At 37.4% G+C, this 20,458-nt stretch overlaps 1 protein-coding gene across 4 annotated transcripts in view; it reads left to right on the top strand.

Annotated features, from left to right (window-relative positions):
- Positions 1-20,458, top strand: part of LOC126298662 (protein transport protein Sec16A-like) — a 218,653-nt gene that overhangs the window by 66,481 nt on the left and 131,714 nt on the right. For all 4 annotated transcript variants that reach the window (XM_049990088.1, XM_049990087.1, XM_049990085.1 and 1 more), the window contains exons 6-10: positions 3,363-3,528; positions 8,244-8,489; positions 8,590-8,760; positions 18,195-18,311; positions 18,397-18,470. In XM_049990088.1, coding sequence (XP_049846045.1) covers positions 3,363-3,528; positions 8,244-8,489; positions 8,590-8,760; positions 18,195-18,311; positions 18,397-18,470 — 774 coding nt within the window. The remainder of the gene's footprint in view (positions 1-3,362; positions 3,529-8,243; positions 8,490-8,589; positions 8,761-18,194; positions 18,312-18,396; positions 18,471-20,458) is intronic.

Raw genomic sequence — 20,458 nt, 5'->3', positions numbered from 1 at the left:
TGGCGATCCGATGGCAGGGTGTGGGCATAGCGAATGCCTGGCGAACGTAATCTGCCAGCGTGTGTAGTGCCAACAGTAAAATTCGGAGGTGGTGATTTTATGGTTTTATTGTGTTTTTCATGGAGGGGGCTTGCTTCCCACTATTGAAGAACAATTCAGGGAGAGTGATTATATCTTTCATCATGATCAAACACCTGTTCATAATTCAGGGCCTGTGGCGGAGTTGTTACACGACAATAACATCCCTGTGGTGAACTGGCCTGCATAGAGTCTAGACCTGAATCGTATAGAACACCTTTGGGATATTTTGTAACTCTGACTTCGTGCCAGGCCTCACCGATCGACATCGATACTTCCCCTCAGTGCAGCACTCCATGAAGAATGGGCTGCCATTCCTTCCAGTACCTGATTGAACATAAGGCTGCGAGAGTGAAAGCTGTGATCAGGGCTAAGGGTTGGTCAACACCATATTGAATTCCAGCATTACCAATGGAGGACACCATGAACTTGTATGTCATTTTCAGCCAGGTGTCCGGATACTTTTGATCACATAGTATATGTTTGCTAATCTTTGACACTTACGTTCATCTGGATTATCTCACAGTATGACTGTGTATTTACCTAATTAAAAATTATGGTGTTTTATTATGGCAATAAATATACTACAACCATTGGAATATTCTGGATTAACATGAAACTGTCCACCAGCAGTTGAGATCAAGAAATCGAAAATTAACAACAAAAATGATGGAGCTTCTGGTTTGAGCCTCCCATACAATTCAAATTAGAGGACGTCACTTGGTGATGAAGATGATCCTACAAATTCTGAGCTCTGCTTCCATTCGACAGGCAAGGCTAGCAGCCTTCACCACATCAGTTAGCAGCCAAAAGGAATTGAGAGTGTCCTATATTTTAATTGGTGCTGGCCTGAGCCATATCTTGCACCTGGCTGCACCCAATTCACTGAGTAACTGCCTGCAGAGCTTCTTCCATATCCTGGGTGAGACACCCTGCCAAACATACTGAGCACATACTAAGGTGCCAACATTTGAACATTCAATAATAAGCAGTCCCTCCCTCTGAACAAGTCTGAACCCAATCCCAACAGATGATGTGACCCGCGTTGGTTGAGATAAACTTTCTGCAATGGGCAACATGTCGCTTATCTTGTTAAGGTGTACAGGAACAACCATATTGCTAGGACCTGCCTTTGCCTTCCACTCCTTCCACTCAGATATCTGTGGCCAGTTCACCATACACATTTCTTTATTATGTGAGAATGGCTAAAAAAAAAAGATCTTTTAAAACATGCCTTAAGGTGCAGTGCCATCAAAGCTACGAGAGAAGCCAGATGCATCATATGTCACTAAAATTTCACCTTCATAGCTGCAGCCCAGGCAGCATTCCAAAGCTTTTCATATGTACATTACACAACTTTTAGCTGTTTTCATACAGCAGCTAACCTCTGTCCTTCCACAGATCAATAATACAACCTATAAGCATCTCTGACTGTCAGGCAGACCTCATTAAGCACATAAAAAATTAAAAGATCTAAAGCTGTCTAGCCTAAGTTTAAAAAAATTGAAAGACTGTGTTACCCTTCCTGCTGAAGAGCACTAAAACATGTTAACTATGTCTAAAGCTGGCATGAGTGGGCAGTACTAAGATCTGAGAGGTGATGATAACTGTCATAAACGCATGAATAAACGAAAAAAGAACAAGATGATGATGTGCTTACTACAGCTGTTCTACAGAATAAGGATAACCAGGTTAAATGTGCTAAATACAAACAAACGAACAAGAAATGTTAAAAATCCTCACTGAGCACAAACTAAACCTAGTTACTGCTCTATGAGGAAACGTGCAGAAAAGTAATTGAACATTCTGTGCAGAATATGTTTTGCAACTGGTGTGAGTGGTGCTGCTGGTTACTGCCAATTGTGGGATCCGATACACTACTGACATGTTGTTCACAGGTTGTGTATGCAGTTTGAGTTGGTAAACAGTGGCATTTATGGTGAATTGCAAGTAGATTGCATAATGTAATAACATGGAAGCCTAGGTCTTGTAAATACACAAACAAGTAAAGAAAAAAAGCATTACTGTACGCAGACATGAAGAGCTGCTGTTCAGTTTCACACAAAAGTGTTGTGATGAATGTCAGCCACAGAGAACTTCAGCTGTTGTAAGTCTCACTGCTTTTTACTGCTCACAGGACTGTCAGACACATTCCTTTTATTCATCTTTGCTATTTGATGTGTTTGTATCAATCTCAGTGTTTGAATTCTTGATAGTACCCTCTGCACTTATTCAGTTATAAGGGACAATCTCTGAAGGTGTGGTGAAACTTCTATCTTGTGAGAGGAGTATTATCCAATTCACATCTACCAGTTTTGGGTACCAGAGCTGATGTCACACAGAAGCACAAGCATATCTTTCTGATATGTCTAAAACACTGAATAAAGATGACATTGTTAATTTGGATAAAGTTTTATGCATTAGTCTTCATCCATCCAATACACAAAAACATGACCTTGCAGAAAGAGACATGTCTTCTTGTAATTGTTAATTAATTTTCTCTAATATATTTCAATTTTCATTTTAATTATCAGTATATTCAAAGGCTTAGCAGTTATTTACAACATAGTAATACGTTGAAACTGTCAGTATGATAAACTGGCTGTGTGTGTTGTCCATAAGCTAGACAAACAACTGTGCTGAACTTTGCTTTATTCGTGATTTGGCTATTTTTATATGGAGTCAGAGAAATTAACAAAGTTAGCTAAAGTTGTAAAGGCTTATTCGTGCGGAATCAAATAATAGAAGAGAGTCTTTAATATTAGATATTGCAGTAGAGGCCAGCAGAAAGAGTAAAGGAAAGCAAATGTATGTTACAGGTTGCAGGATTCTGACAATATTGTTAAGACACCAGTGCAAGTAATGTTATAACTAATATTCTTTCTCACTCCTGACAATACAACAGATCTTATATTTCGAATAGTGGCCTCCTTCATGTACCCACCACCACTTCCAGTTCCACTGTTATTATTATTATTATTATTATTATTATTAAAATACATTGTACATTACAGTCTGTTTTGTTATTATTATTATTTTTGTACTTAATAGATGAGACTGATATAATTTGTGGACTTGAAAGTATTGTAACTGCAATAAAACTTGTGTTATGGTGATAACAACCTCAGAAGTTGAATGCATATAACTCTCTCTCTCTCTCTCTCTCTCTCTCTCTCTCTCTCTCTCTCTGTGTGTGTGTGTGTGTGTGTGTGTGTGTGTGTGTGTGTGTGAACTTCATAATATAATTACATAGGTGTAAAGTTTTGTGGTTGTTCGTCTTTCAGCATCTGGAAGTAGAGTGGCAAGTGAGACCAGCACTTCAGTTGCAGAGCCAGCTGTTGCTTCTGGTGGTTTGACTCAACCACCATCAGAGAGGAGTGAAACAATTGGTTCTGATAATGTTGATTCATATTCACTGCAAACAACAGATTCAGCTTCAAGGGAATCGAGGTTCGTCATAAATTTGCAAAGCCTCTTTATTTAGCAGCAGTCAGTACAGCTTTAGAACATAAGACTACACAGAAAGAAAGGTTAATGTAATGTATTACTGTATTTTACTATTGTATTTGTGTGCACATATGTTGTTGTATCTAGGCTCATATAAACAGTTTTAAAGGGTACAGGGAGGACTTTAGCACTTACTTAGTATAGAGACATTTACCTCATTGTTAGAGGGGATATAGCAGTTGCAATACCAACAACTTGTCATTGATTATCTCAGACTTCCACACCGACAAACCAGTGATTTTCCTGTCATAGTTTGCTACCATCAAATGTCATGCTTCATCTTGTTTATTTGGGTGGGGCAGAATGTATAACCCTGTTTCGGCATACTGATTTTTTTGGCTGTGGTTCCCATAAATAACTTTTGTGTGAATATCAGTATTGTTCCACAAATTTGACCACAATAAAGTCCACACTGAACTTCATGGCTTTAATTCAGTTGATCTAGTATTCTATCTCCTACAGCCTTCGCATCAACATGAAATTGTATTCTAACAAAGAATAAATACAAAAGAAACTATTTACTCTAATTTAGCATATTGAGAAACTTTTTTAAAAAAACATCCAAAATTTCCTAACAAAATTCTGTACTATTGTAGATATATAGATGATACATTAATTTTGTTTAAATGTACAGGGAACAAAGTAGACAATTTCCACTCACAATGGAATAGTCTGCATAAAAATGTAACATTTACAGTCAGAGATGAACAGGATAATAAGGTAAATTTTCTAAATCATGAAGTCACAAAAACAAGCTAATGCAGAAATTCAGCATCTACCAAAAACAGAGAGCCACAGACTATATAATACACAATCTCTCTTGTCGTTCAAAAGCACACACAGAAGCATATTTTTCAACCTTTATAGAGATAATAATAAAGTATGCAATGGCTAAAGAAAACATAACATCTGAATTAAAGGCTGTAAAAAGAATAGCAAAAAATAATGGTTATAATCCCACTACAGTCAAAAATATTTGTATCAGACAACTACACACAGATGAAAATAAAATGAAAGACAACATTACATTAACAAGGACAAATTGTAGCAAAATGCACAATTCACTGTCATTCCATAGCGGGGAAAATTTCAGATAAAATAAGACTTCCACTGCGGAAAACAAACCTAAAAACAGGCTTCTGAACACACAACACATTGTGATGAAAATGTTTTCATAAAATAGAATAGTTATGCAAAAATGTGTGGTCAGGAGCTTAAAAGTTAATATGCAATGACTGAGAAAATTTACACAGGACAAACTGGACGAAATTTCAAAACAAGATTTAGTGAACATCTGAATGTGACTGGCACAAACCTATCTTCAGCTGGTATGCACTTACAAGAGCAAGACAGCACAGCCAGTGGTATGACAGGAGACCTATCAGTCCTACATATTACTGAATAAGGCAGCTTACTAAATATATTGAAAGAAATAAAAATGTTCCCATGTATAAAAAAGGCCTGACTTTTTTTTGGACAATCTGTCTGATCTAAAAAAAAAAATCATCGCTAATATTCTTTAATGACAACATATCTCTTTGTTTCACTAACAGAGATTATAAAAAAATGGAACATTATATACATTGTATGACATGTAACAAAAAATAATCTTTGCTTGTACAGAAATTGCTAATAGCAGCCGATTATATTTTCATTAAAAAAACAACGTATGCAGATTGCATAGATGTACATATAAAAATCATTTAATCATATTATTACATGATTATTACAAAAAATTGTCATTGGCACATCCTAGAAAAAATTAAGTATAAGGCAAGTCACATTATAATACTATGGAAAATCATGCACGCATAAAACACTACTAAGAGGATATACACTTTAAGTAATGTATTATAAGAAATAGCCCAGTAAAATAAACCAGTACAAAAAAACAGTTTCTGTCAAACACCTATTAATGTGACATTTGCACAACCCTTTCAAGACACTATCCATTCCATTCAGCTGCTGCTCTTCTAAGTCCTTTGCTGTCTCTGATAGAATTACAATGTCATCAGCAAACTTCAAACTTTCACACTTCTTCCTGAACTTCAGTTTCCTATCCTAATATCTCCATAGTTTCTTTACTGTTTGCTCAACATGCAGACTGGACAACATTGGGAATAGGCTATAACCCTGTTTCATTCCCTTCTCTTCCACTCCATCTGTTTCATGCCCTTCACCTCTTATAAGTGCAGTCTGGCTTCTGTGCAAGTTGTAAGTAATCTTTTGCTTCCTATATTTTATCCTTGTTACCTTCAGAATTTCATAGTATGTATTCCAATCAACATTACCAAAAACTTTCTCTAAGTCTACCAGTGCTATAAATGTCAATTTGCCTTTCTTTGGCCTATCTTCAAAGAGTAGTCATAGGTTCAGTATTCCCTCACATGTTTCCCACATTTCTTCGGAAGCCAAGATCGGCATCTACAGGTTTTTCAGTACTCTTGTAAGTACTTTATGTCTATTTTACAAACCAAGACTTATTTAACTGATAGCTTGATAATGTTCATACCTGTCAACACCTGCCTTCTTTGAAATGTCTTCTTGAAGTCTGAGGGTATTTCACCTGTCTCATATATAGTGTGCATCAGATGGTATAGTTTTTTCCTAGTTGACTCTCCTAAGGATGCCAATAACTCTGAAGAATTGTCATCTGCTCTAGGGGCCTTGTTTTGACGTAGTTCTTTCAGTGCTCTGTCAGTTTCTTCTCACGACATCATATCTCCCATTTCATCTCCTTTTCTCCTTTCTGTAATATTGCCCTCAATTTCATTTCCCTTGTATAACCCATCCACTTTATTACTCCACCTTTTAGCTTTACTTTTTGTGGTCAGCACTGATGTGTCATCGAAGCTCTTGATAATCACACTGCTGCTCCTCTTTTCTCCAGTTTCCTATAGTCAGTATGTATCTCTCCACTAATTATGCATGCTTCTGCATCATTGAATTTCTTGTCTAGCTATTCCTTCTTCATCATTTTGCACTTCCTACAAGTCCCATTTTTTAGATGTCTGTATTCCCTTTTTCCTCCTTCATTTGCTTCATATTTATAATTTCACCTTAGTCATTTGAATTCAGCATGTCTTGCATTATTCAATTAATTTTACTGGAGTTTTTCTTCACGCCTGCTTAATTCTCTGCTGCCTTCACTATTTCATCTCATGAAGTTACCCATTGTTCTTCTACTGTGTCCCTTTGTCCTGTTTGTCAGTCGTTGCCTGATACTCCCTTTGAAACTCTTTAACAATTTTTGGTTCTTTCAAGTTGCCTACATCCCATCTCTTAATTTTTACTACCTTTCCACAATTTCTACATTTTAAATCGGCAGTTCATAACCAATAAATTGTTGTCCACTTCTGCTCCTTAAAATATTTTGCAGTTTAAAATCTGATTTTGAAATCTCACTCTTTCCATTATGTAATCTATTTGAAATATTCCTGTCTCTCCAGGGCTCTTCCAAGTATACAACCTTCTTTTATGATTTTTAAACCAAATATTTGTATTGATTAAGTTATGCTCTGTGCAGAATTCTACCAGGTGGCTTGCTCTTTCATTCCTTTCCCCCATTTCATGTTATCTTATTGTTTTTCCTTTTCTTTCTTTTCCCACTCCCAACTTCCAGTCTTCTATAACAATTAAATTTTTGCCTCACTTAACTGTCTGAATAAATTCTTTTATCTCATCATACATTCTTTCAGTCTCTCTGTCTGCAGACCCATTTGGCATATAAACTTGTACTGTCGTCGTGGGAGTTAGCTTTGTGTATATCTTGGCTATGATAACGTGTTCACTATGCTGATCATAGAAGCTTACCCATCTTCATATTTTTGTATTCATTATTAGTCTACTGTATTACACCAATTTAATTTTGTATTTATGGCCATGTACTCGTCTGTCCTCGTTCTGATAACAGTTGAATGTTGAATTCTGACCATCCCCCTTCTTTCAGATGCATCATCTGTGAAAGTAATGTGCCAGAGTATTAGTATATTACATGGTCAATAATGATACTGTCGTGCATAAGTCATAAGCCATTTTCATAGAAAGGGCACAAAACAAAAAGTTTTGTGCTATTAACACTATCTTAGGAGTCATTTGACAAGAACAGTGATCAAAATTAGTGTTGCACTGTAGTGGTATCCAGTCAGCAGTTTGTTTTACAGATGAATGCTGAGGCTGTGGATAAATTTGATAGGTGAACTGGTTTGGTCCAGAACACTTTAATTAGTTAAAATTACGACTTCTTCCTCGAAGCTTTATGTTATTTATTTTCAAAAGTATTGTGTCGGTGTACCTGAGTGTGAAAATTTTCTCGAATAGTGACATAGTGACTAAAATAGGTTATTAATTTTCCATAAACTGTAGTAAGTTGGTACTTGTGTAGTAGGGTAATTCAAACAATGAGTTTAGAGTCAGAAACATAACAACACATTGAATCCATAGGTAATCCATTATTCACACATATGTACTGTATTGATATTTTGTGTATATTTGCAACTGTCCCAGTTCATTGTTCGCATTTTCCTCTTCTGTATCTTTTGTATTTGTCTAAAGTTCTGAGTTATATTGTCTTTAAACCTGGCAAAATGTTGTATTGTTGTATATTTGAGAATAGCATCTTTGCCATAGTATATTTTGTTTTACTGTGACTGTTCCAGTAACATACGGAGAGAGGTCAGCACCAAAGAGCGTGAACGACGTGTGGCAGATGATCAAGATGTGCAAGATAGAGAACTCCGCAGGCACGAATATTATGACTCTCACAGCCAGTCACCTGGGCGTTATCGTGATGAAAGGGAACCGAGGCGATCATATGAACATGATAGACCTCACGAATCTGAAGACAGAGCGCATTATCGTCGTCGATCACGGGAGGATGAACGTGGAGGACGTCGTAGAGGAAGGTACTGTGCATGTAACTTTTACCAAGTTTAAAATTATGTTGTTTTTAATGACTTGTGTAGGTTAACTGAGTGAATAAAAATATTTTAATCAATGTTTCAGCTATGAAAGATCAGAAGATGAAGCAGACACAGAAGATTGTTTAAGTGACCGTGATAGACGTGAAAGACCTGTACCACGAGAAGGGTATGAGAGGTATAGAAGACGTGGGGACAGAGACAGAGATGAAAGGGAAGGACAGGAAAAGCGAAATAGGGAACGTGCAGATCACAGGTATTGACCATTCCTGCTGTCATTGTGATGAACCCAGCTAGTAATCAGTTTGTGTGTTTTTTTTTTCTTTGTGTGTGTGTGTGTGTGTGTGTGTGTGTGTGTGTGTGTGTTTTCCATAATGAATCTAATTTTTTCCTTAACATTGCAGAAATTTGAATCTTCTCAGTCCCCATTCCGTGATCGGATTTGTGTTGTTTTGGCTGTCTCTCATTGTAATTTCCATACTTTTTCTTCCTGCTTGCACTTTTTCTCAGCTTTCAAAATTAATGGTCCTTAACTATTTGTATTTTTTATTTTATGTGGGAGATATCCATGGGATATTGTCATACTTAAATATGGTGTTCTAAATTTTAGTTATAGTTTGGGAAATGGAATAGTATTTTATTATGTATTAATACCCCCCCATGAACCATGGACCTTGCCGTTGGTGGGGAGGCTTGCGCGCCTCAGCGATACAGATGGCCGCACCGTAGGTGCAACCACAACGGAGGGGTATCTGTTGAGAGGCCAGACAAACGTGTGGTTCCTGAAGAGGGGCAGCAGCCTTTTCAGTAGTTGCAGGGGCAACAGTCTGGATGATTGACTGATCTGGCCTTGCAACATTAACCAAAACGGCGTTGCTGTGCTGGTACTGCGAACGGCTGAAAGCAAGGGGAAACTACAGCCGTAATTTTTCCCGAGGACATGCAGCTTTACTGTATGATTAAATGATGATGGCAACCTTTTGGGTAAAATATTCCGGAGGTAAAATAGTCCCCCTTTCGGAACTCCGGGCGGGGACTACTCAGGAGGATGTCGTTATCAGGAAAAAGAAAACTGGCGTTCTACGGATCGGAGCGTGGAATGTCAGATCCCTTAATCGGGCAGGTAGGTTAGAAAATTTAAAAAGGGAAATGGATAGGTTAAAGTTAGATATAGTGGGAATTAGCGAAGTTCGGTGGCAGGAGGAACAAGACTTCTGGTCAGGTGATTACAGGGTTATAAACACAAAATCAAATAGGGGTAATGCAGGAGTAGGTTTAATAATGAATAGGAAAATAGGAATGCGGGTAAGCTACTACAAACAGCATAGTGAACGCATTATTGTGGCCAAGATAGATACGACGCCCACACCTACTACAGTAGTACAAGTTTATATGCCAACTAGCACTGCAGATGACGAAGAAATTGAAGAAATGTACGATGAAATAAAAGAAATTATTCAGATAGTGAAGGGAGACGAAAATTTAATAGTAATGGGTGACTGGAATTCGAGTGTAGGAAAAGGGAGAGAAGGAAACATAGTAGGTGAATATGGATTGGGGCTAAGAAATGAAAGAGGAAGCCGCCTAGTAGAATTTTGTACAGAGCACAACTTAGTCATAGGTAACACTTGGTTTAAGAATCATGAAAGAAGGTTGTATACGTGGAAGAACCCTGGAGATACTAAAAGGTATCAGATAGATTATATAATGGTAAGACAGAGATTTAGGAACCAGGTTTTAAGTTGTAAGACATTTCCAGGGGCAGATGTGGACTCTTGACCACAATCTATTGGTTATGACCTGTAGATTAAAACTGAAGAAACTGCAAAAATGTGGGAAATTAAGGAGATGGGACCTGGATAAACTGAAAGAACCAGAGGTTGTACAGAGTTTCAGGGAGAGCATAAGGGAGCAATTGACAGGAATGGGGGAAAGAAATACAGTAGAAGAAGAATGGGTAGCTTGGAGGGATGAAGTAGTGAAGGCAGCAGAGGACAAGGTAGGTAAAAAGACAAGGGCTGCTAGAAATCCTTGGGTAACAGAAGAAATATTGAACTTAATTGATGAAAGGAGAAAATATAAAAATGCAGTAAATGAGCAGGCGAAAAGGAATACAAACGTCTCAAAAATGAGATCTACAGGAAGTGCAAAATGGCTAAACAGGGATGGCTAGAGGACAAATGTAAGGATGTAGAAGCTTATCTCACTAGGGGTAAGATAGATACTGCCTACAGGAAAATTAAAGAGACCTTTGGAGAGAAGAGAACCACGTGTATGAATATCAAGAGCTCAGATGGCAACCCAGTTCTAAGCAAAGAAGGGAAGGCAGAAAGGTGGAAGGAGTATATAGAAGGTTTATACAAGGGTGATGTACTTGAGGACAATATTATGGAAATGGAAGAGGATGTAGATGAAGACGAAATGGGTGATACGATACTGCGTGAAGAGTTTGACAGAGCACTGAAAGACCTGAGTCGAAACAAGACCCCCGGAGTAGACAACATTCCATTAGAACTACTGACGGCCTTGGGAGAGCCAGTCATGACAAAACTTTACCAGCTGGTGAGCAAGATGTATGAGACAGGCGAAATACCCTCAGACTTCAAGAAGAATATAATAATTCCAATCCCAAAGAAAGCAGGTGCTGACAGATGTGAAAATTACCGAACTATCAGTTTAATAAGTCACAGCTGCAAAATACTAACGCGAATTCTTTACAGACGAATGGAAAAACTGGTAGATGCGGACCTCGGGGAGGATCAGTTTGGATTCCGTCGAAATGTTGGAACACGTGAGGCAATACTGACCTTACGACTTATCTTAGAAGAAAGATTAAGAAAAGGCAAACCTACGTTTCTAGCATTTGTAGACTTAGAGAAAGCTTTTGACAATGTTGACTGGAATACTCTTTTTCAAATTCTAAAGGTGGCGGGGGTAAAATACAGGGAGCGAAAGGCTATTTACAATTTGTACAGAAACCAGATGGCAGTCATAAGAGTCGAGGGGCATGAAAGGGAAGCAGTGGTTGGGAAAGGAGTGAGACAGGGTTGTAGCCTCTCCCCGATGTTATTCAATCTGTATATTGAGCAAGCAGTAAAGGAAACAAAAGAAAAATTTGGAGTAGGTATTAAAATTCATGGAGACGAAGTAAAAACTTTGAGGTTCGCCGATGACATCGTAATTCTGTCAGAGACGGCAAAGGACTTGGAAGAGCAGTTGAACGGAATGGACAGTGTCTTGAAAGGAGGATATAAGATGAACATCAACAAAAGCAAAACGAGGATAATGGAATGTAGTCCAATTAAATCGGGTGATGCTGAGGGAATTAGATTAGGAAATGAGACACTTAAAGTAGTAAAGGAGTTTTGCTATTTAGGAAGTAAAATAACTGATGATGGTCGAAGTAGAGAGGATATAAAATGTAGACTGGCAATGGCAAGGAAAGCGTTTCTGAAGAAGAGAAATTTGTTAACATCGAGTATAGATTTAAGTGTCAGGAAGTCATTTCTGAAAATATTTGTTTGGAGTGTAGCCATGTATGGAAGTGAAACATGGACGATAACTAGTTTGGACAAGAAAAGAATAGAAGCTTTCGAAATGTGGTGCTACAGAAGAATACTGAAGATAAGGTGAATAGATCACGTAACTAATGAGGAGGTATTGAATAGGATTGGGGAGAAGAGAAGTTTGTGGCACAACTTGACTAGAAGAAGGGATCGGTTGGTAGGACATGTTTTGAGGCATCAAGGGATCACAAATTTAGCATTGGAGGGCAGTGTGGAGGGTAAAAATCGTAGAGGGAGACCGAGAGATGAGTACACTAAGCAGATTCAGAAGGATGTAGGTTGCAGTAGGTACTGGGAGATGAAGAAGCTTGCACAGGATAGAGTAGCATGGAGAGCTGCATCAAACCAGTCTCAGGACTGAAGACCACAACAACAACAACATGTATTAATACCAATAAAGTTGACAGCTTTGGTGGGTTTTGCCTCTGGTTAGGATGGTACTTGGATCCGGGAAGGTGATAATGCAAAATGCAAGAAAATAACTAAGAGGGGATGACTGAGACTGAAGAATAAAAGTGAATTTTAAAGGGACTAGTAAATTTCAGTAATGTAAAACCAGCAACTTTTTAAAAGCCTTAGTTACATCATCTTGTGAGTGAAGCTATAGTTATTGCCTATTTTATGTGAATGAGTTGTATGTTGAATGACAGAACTTTGTGAGGAAACTTTCGACCAAGCAGCAATGTGCAGTACTTGTTGGTCGCACTTCTTAACACACCACTGGCATGAATAGGTTATTGTGGTGATAAAGTAATGTCCAGAATGTGAGATAAAGTGTTACTAAGGGAACTGAAAATGGCTCACTCTTGATGGTGAACACAAAAATACAAAGATAATGTTTCTTCAGGCATGCCTAGGGGTTTTGATTTTGTTTGTTTCTGTATTGACACGTCACCCTTTAATGTTTGAAAAACAATGTTTGAAAGCTGTGGACATAGATTTTTTAATATCTGTTCCCCACATACGATTTGATATGAAAGGCATGATGGCGATGGAAAATTTCATTGCTGGACTAGTAATTGTTCACTAGAAAGTAACATTTATATGTTGATGGATGGTGTTATGGTAGGACCATAGTGAACAGTTTTGCAATGAATTAAGAAAAATGCTGTAATAATTCGCAGTCAGAGAACATGCATTGTGATCGAGGAAGACAAAAATATTTAATTTTGCAAGAAAGCAAATTGTATAATTAAGTTTAATGAAAGCACTTTACTTCAGTTCAAGAGCCTCAGCATTAGCATAGAGAAGCAAGAATTGAAAAGTTTGTAATTACTGGAGCAACATTAGTACAGTCCCAATACTTGCATACAGTAACATGATATAAAAATATGGGTGTATGTAGAGCGTATCTATGAGATATCTAAAAAGGTTTCAGGTTTCTCAATAAATGAGTAGATACTGTATTTTGCTGCAGCTATTTGTAAGTGTTCACAAAACAAAATGTATCCATTTTATCATCAGAATACAGAAAAAAGCACATTGAAGATGGCATTAGATGTTTCAGAGTTAACCACTTAAGAGGACATGAGGTATGTGTCTAGATATGCACTCTCTGTCTGTCAGCATTTTCCTGAGCCTCTCTGAATTCATCTGGAGGAGCTGTTCTTTCTTTGTTACAGGCTGCTCTTTCAAGTGTATTTATTTCTTCCAACACAGTTCTGGGATATAGTTTCCCTCTACTTTATTGAAGTGTGTTCACATGATGCTTTTTTTGTGTTCAGCTTTGCATGTACTCATAAATTTCCAACACGACACATGTGCATGTGTAATTTCCTGCAAGTGGAGGTCATGTGTTAAGCACGTTACTTCCCACCTTAGGTTTGCATTTTAGCAGACAATAGGCAGCTGGGGCCCATGTGTGTTTCGTTGTGTAGTGTGTTGAATTTATGCTATGAACCAGTTTATGTGCGATAATCTGACACCAAAGGGAAGCATGCTTAAATTTATAGATGATTACAGCCAAAGAAAAGTCATATAGAATGTCACTTCTAAAGATTACTCGAATAAAAAAACTGAAATGTGATCCCCTTAGCATCAGGTATCAGATAAAGGGTCTCCATTCATGTTACTGAATTGAATAAGATACAGTAAATTTCGAAATAGGAAAATGGAGAAGAATAAGCCAGAAATTTATGAAGAGTGTATATGAAAGCTGTGGATGAATATTGATTCTGTGGTGACTTAATAGCACAGCAACTTAACTTAGAAGTAGATATCCTCAGAGTAGTGAAGCAACTTAAATCACTTAATAAAGGCAAGTATTCTGGTCCAGACTGTATACCAGTTAAGTTCCTTTCAGAGTATGCTGATGCAATTGCTCTGTACTTAACAGTCACGTACAACCGCTTGCTCGACGAAAGATCTGTACACAAAGACTAGAAAATTTGCACAGGTCACACCAATATTCAAGAGAGGCAGTAGGAGGAATCGACTAAATTACAGGTCCATATCATTAACATCGACATGCAGCAGAATTTTTGAACATAATGAATTACCTCGAACAGAACGGTCTATCAACACACATTCAAAACGGATTTAGAAAACATTGTTCTTGGGAAACACAACAAGCTCTTTACTCACACAAAGTATTGAGTGCTGTTGACAAGGAATTTCACATTGATTCCGTATTTTTAGATTTCAGAAGTCTTTTGACACTGTATGTTACAAGCGACTGGTAGTATCATCTCAGTTATATGACTGGATTTGTGATTTCCTGTCAGAGAAGTCACAGGTCGTAGTAGTAGATGGAAAGTCATTGAGTAAAACAGAACTGATTTCTATCATTCCCCATGGTAGTGTTATAGGCCCTCTGCTATTCCTTATCTATATAAACAATGTAGAAGACAATCTGAGCAGCCATTTTAGGATATTTGCAGATGATGCTGTCATTTATCATCTAGTTAAATCATCAGAAGATCAAAACATATTGCAAAACAACTTAGAAAAAATACCTTTATGGTGTAAAATTGGCAGTTGAGCCTAAATACTGAAAAGTGTGAGGCCATATACATGAGTGCTAAAAGGAATCCGCTAAACTTCGGCTACACCATAAATCAGTCAAATCTAAAGGCCAAAAACTCAAGTAAATACCTACGAATTACAATTATGGACAACTTAAATTGGAAAGAACAGATAGCAAATGGTGTGGGGGAGGCGAACCAAAGACTGCATTTATTGGCAGAACACTTAGAAGATGCAACGTGTCTACTAAAGAGACTGCCTACACTACATTTGTCCATCTCCTTTTGGAGTACTGCTACGTGGTGTGGGACCCTTACCAGACAGGATTAATGGAGTACATTACAGCACGTTTTGTATTATCAAGAAATGGCGGAGAGAACGTATCTGACATGATACAAGATTTGGGGTGGACTTCATTAAAACAAAGTCGTTTTTCGTTGTGACGGAATCTTCTCGCGAAATTCCTATCGCCAACTTTCGCCTCCAAATGTGAAAACATTTTGTTGATGCCACCGTACACAGGGAGAAATGATCATAATAATAAAATAAGGAAAATTGGAACTCGCACATAAAGATGTAAGTGTTTATTTTTTTCCATGCGCTGTTTGAGGTTGGAATGGGAGAGAATTATTCTGAAGGTGTTTTGATGAACCCTCTGGCAGGCATTTAAGTGTGATTTGTAGAGTATCCATGTCTAGATGAACTGAGGAACCTGACATCTGAATAAAAGAAATGCTGGTGTATGTACAGCCTTATGTACAGCTCATCAACAAACTACTATAAACAGTAATAAAGGACACCGATCATGCAGAAATACAGAATTGGAAAACACAGCCTGCATTCTAGTGGAAAAATCTCATATTTGTTGAGTCCGAGGATGTTAATCTACATATTAATCTATCTTTGCTTATTAAAATTGTGTAAACAATAGTTGTTTAGAAATAAAATACAAATGATGCATTAGAAGTTAATTAACTTTCAAATAATGACTTCTAACCTCCCTTAAGTAGTTCTTAGTTTTGGGAATAACGCCCAGAATGCTTTGTTTTTAAATGCAAAATAAATCGTTCGAACTGGTATGTAAGTCACCGGTTACGAGCTAACAAAGTGTTATTGCCAGCCTTACCACAGTTTCCCAAGCATAAAATCTTAAATCTTTCTGTGAAGTTCTCCTAAAACTTGCACCCAAAACATTGTCACCACTTCGTATTTCTCATACCTCCTATACTTGTTTATGTACAGTTGCATTTGCATTTTCTTTTTCTGCCAACTTTTCATCACAATAAACACAGCACACACTACCAAGCAAAGTAGGGAATCCATAGCAGATTGCTTGCACAATGAGGCAATGTGTGGACACAAGAAAGTTCACGATACATGCATTCGTCCCATAAATTTTTGTTCATGCCCTTTTATTCCCGTGCGCTTGCGATTGTGACGTGAGGAAACAGACATCGTGTGGACTTATGTTTACTACATTACTCAAAGTGTCGCACTCTGGATTGACTTTGATAAATGATTGTTGTACTCTAATCATCCCCATTTCATTTTTTTGTGTCTAATTACTTTGTCATTATAACTTTGTGCTGCATTATAACGTTACTGTTAGTAAAAGTAACTATCGCCTAGAAAATTTCATAAATGCCTATGGTGGATCACTACCTGGAGCAATTTGTAATACACATTGGTGTCTCTTTCAGTGTTTCACATGTGCTTTTCACTACCATGAACTTAGCTGAAATTGCATTTCTCTTTGCTCGGCACCCTATACATCACATCTAAAATCCATTGTATTATATGTCAAAAATTGAATATTTATCTCATAAGCTCAGTAGTAGGTAAAGCAGAGGCAGACTATGGTCCACTGGTAGGATACTGAGACACTATCAGTCTATAAAAGAAATTGCTTTCAAAACTGTTGTGTGACGCAGTCTAAAATATTGCTGAAATGTGTGGAACCTACACTAAATAGGATTAACAGTGGTTTTGAATCTGTACAAGAAAGTAGAGCATAAATGTTACACATGTTTGTTTGACCACGTGAGAATGCCGTTAAAATCCTGAAAATCCTAAACTGGCAGATATTTAAAGGTACACACAAAACATTCTACGAACGCCTAATTACAAAGTTCAAAGAATTGGAATTAAGGAAGATATCTAGGAAGACAGAGCTTTTGACAATTTGACTGGAAATATAGTCTTTGAAGGTAGTATGGATAAAACACAAGGACTGAAAGGTTATGTAAAACTTATACAGAACCCAAACTGCGGTAATGAGTCAAAAGACATGAAAGGGAAGTTGTAGTTGCGTAGGGAATTGGACATAGTTTTAACAGCCTATCCCTATGTTATTCAATCTGTACATTGAGTGAGCTGTAAAGGAACCCACAGAGAAATTTTTAAAGGTATTAAAGTGCAGGAAGAAGAAACAAACCAATGTCTCTTTTTAAAAAGAGGCAGAACAGAAATGTTGAAAAATTGGGCATGGAAAAGGGACCCAAAAACTTGTTGCTTTGGACCTTATTTGTGATTTTCATTTTGTGTATCCTAATGAAAGGCCCTGTTGCTTAGTTGCTGATGATATTTTTTGAACTTATTGATTATGGAATAAATTTAAAAAATATTGAAACAAAATTTATAAATTTGGTTTGATGATCCTCTTCCTGAGTAGCTGGAACATAAGACCCCACCCCCTTACCACCACCCTCCATCCACCCTCCCCCATGCCATAAGCATATTGTAATTTAAGAGACATTTGACTGTTACACCAGGTGTGTTTTGCTTTTCTTTACAAAGCATCACATAAGTGGTGGCTATGTAAATACACCACACACAATACATTCTTACATCTTGATACTTAAGAATTAAAAACAGCAAGTAACTTCTTCATAAGCAGAATTATTTTTAATCTGTAGGCAACCAAATGTAATGTATTGTGGATGGTGTGTTTACAGATCCACTAATGGTGATACTTTGTAAATAAAAGCAAAAAGTGACTGCTGAAACAGTCTCAGTAGCAATATGCTTACGTACAGTAATTGAAGAATTATAAGCATTGGCAGTGGAAAATTTTGTACTTCTAAGTTTTTGAACTGAACGTATTTTTTCACCGATTTATTCGTAAATTGCCGATATTGCTACTATATATTTTCTCCTTCAGATCATCAGGGAGGGAGCGTGAGAGGAGACGACATGATAGAGACAGAACAGATTTTGGAAGAGATGAGTATTATGGAAGGTACTATGATGATGATCCATACAAAAGGGAGAACCATCGGTAAGTCGAATGTGTAGTATTTGTTTGTTTTCTGAAAGAGAGTTTTCTTTGTTTTGTGAAATTATCTCTATCTTAATCTGTCCAGGTCACGTCCAACGAGTAGGTCCGGTTCTAGACCTGACTATGATGATTATCGAAGACCAGACTACCATGGATATGGTATGATACTTATTTATTTACAAACAATAACTGTTTTACTAAACTGTCAAATTTTGAGTTTAATATTACCATATTTTACTCATGTGTGATGTTTTTTAAAACTCCTTGTGATAATATTTCAGTTACAAAATCTTCCACCACATGACACTTCCAAATACTGAAAAGAATGTATTGTACCCCTTTTGTTAAACAAAATAATATTTATACTGTGTGTAATCAATGAGATAGTAAGGATTTAGTAATCATTGAAACAAATATTATAGGTATTGCAACCATTAGGTCAATAGACTTTGATTGGCGCATTTTTTTTTTCTGTCTTATCTGCAATCTTAAAATGGTAAATTTTGACATCTCCATGTTGACAAATGGTAGGTACGAATTACTGCCTGTAAATTTTTCTTTGCCCTTCAGCTTCTTACGTCACAATATGAGTTAATGGTTACAACACTGAATCCATACCCTGGATGAATAGGATTCCAAACCCTCTCTGACCATTTTTATTTAAGTTTCCCGTGGTTTCCCATGCTAGGTCAGTTTCTTACATGAGGCCCCAGTTCCTCCTCCTCCTCCTCCTCCTCCTCTTCTTCCTTCCCCCCTCCCTCCATAACCCCTTCCCCCATTCATTTTGCATCCTTTTCTAATCTGAGCTTGTGTTTCATCTCTAGCATCCTTGATATTGATAAGGCATCGAATCCTAAACTTTGTGCTTTCCCTTTTCCTTTTAGGTAGCCATCTCTGTGTAATAAGAGCTGGAGGTTATTGCACAATACTGAATTGTGTTGATAGCACAATGTCAATTTTGAATGTCATATTTTGTCTTCAAAATGGCTAATCATCAGAGGAACTGTTGACTTTGATTATATGGAACATCCAAACATTAATTACTTCAACATGTTATTTTTAATTCTGTAGTTGGTTCTACAATATACACATAACACAGTGCAGTTCTCTTATTCAGACTACTACATGAGAAAATCTCATATATATATATATATCATCGGAGATATATATATATATATATATATATCTCCGATGATTTCAAGTGGCCGCCACTCATACCTCACCTGTCATTCAAAATCATCTTTGCCTCTGCACTTCCGCCTCGACTGACATCTCTGCCCAAACTCTTTGCCTTTAAATATGTCTGTATATGTATGGATGGATGGATATGTGTGTGTGTGTGTGCGTGTGTGTGCGTGTGTGTGTGTGTGTGTGCGTGCGCGCGCGTGTGTGTGTGTGTGTGTGCGTGTGTGCGTGTGTGTGTGTGTGTGTGTGTGTGTGCGTGTGCGCGTGTGTGTGTGTGTGTGCGTGTGTGTGTGCGTGCGAGTATATACCTATCCTTTTTTCCCCCTAAGGTAAGTCTTTCCTCTCCCGGGATTGGAATGACTACTTACCCTCTCCCTTAAAACCCACATCCTTTCATCTTTCCTTTTCCTTCCCTCTTTCCTGATGAAGCAACCGCCGGTGGCAAAAGCTCGTAATTTTGTGTGTATGTTTGTGTGTTATTTTATTGTGCCTGTCTACTGGCGCTTTCCCTCTTGGTAAGTCTTGGAATCTTTGTTTTTGTGTCCAAAGGATAATTTCCTTCTTCTGTTTAATACACTAATACTCTTACGATGTTTCCACTTACCTCTCTGCAATTGTGGTGGATACATTTCAGTGAATACCATTTCACGTTTTTCTTTTTTGTCTCAACACCCAATGACATCATTATAAATTGCCTAATGGTTCACATATAAGAACAGTAGTTATATTTGCATGTGCCCTGAGTTCCATTACTTTTTCCAGTTGACTTGACTTTGTGCGTACCCACAAACGGTGCCTCATTTGGTTCTCCAAACTTCTGTATAAGTATGACACTAATGGAAACAATAAGAAAAATGCATGTTACTTGCACAGTTAGATTTCAAGACATCTGTGATGTCTGATCCATGACTGTGTCACACATTGGGCAACAATTTTGACTTTTTTTTTTTTTTTTTTAATGA

Source organism: Schistocerca gregaria, chromosome X (assembly GCF_023897955.1).
Source record: "Schistocerca gregaria isolate iqSchGreg1 chromosome X, iqSchGreg1.2, whole genome shotgun sequence".
In the NCBI taxonomy this organism is placed as follows: Eukaryota; Metazoa; Arthropoda; class Insecta; order Orthoptera; family Acrididae; genus Schistocerca; species Schistocerca gregaria.
Note: the sequence above shows the minus strand (reverse complement) of the source record. Positions and strands in the feature narration are given on the sequence as shown.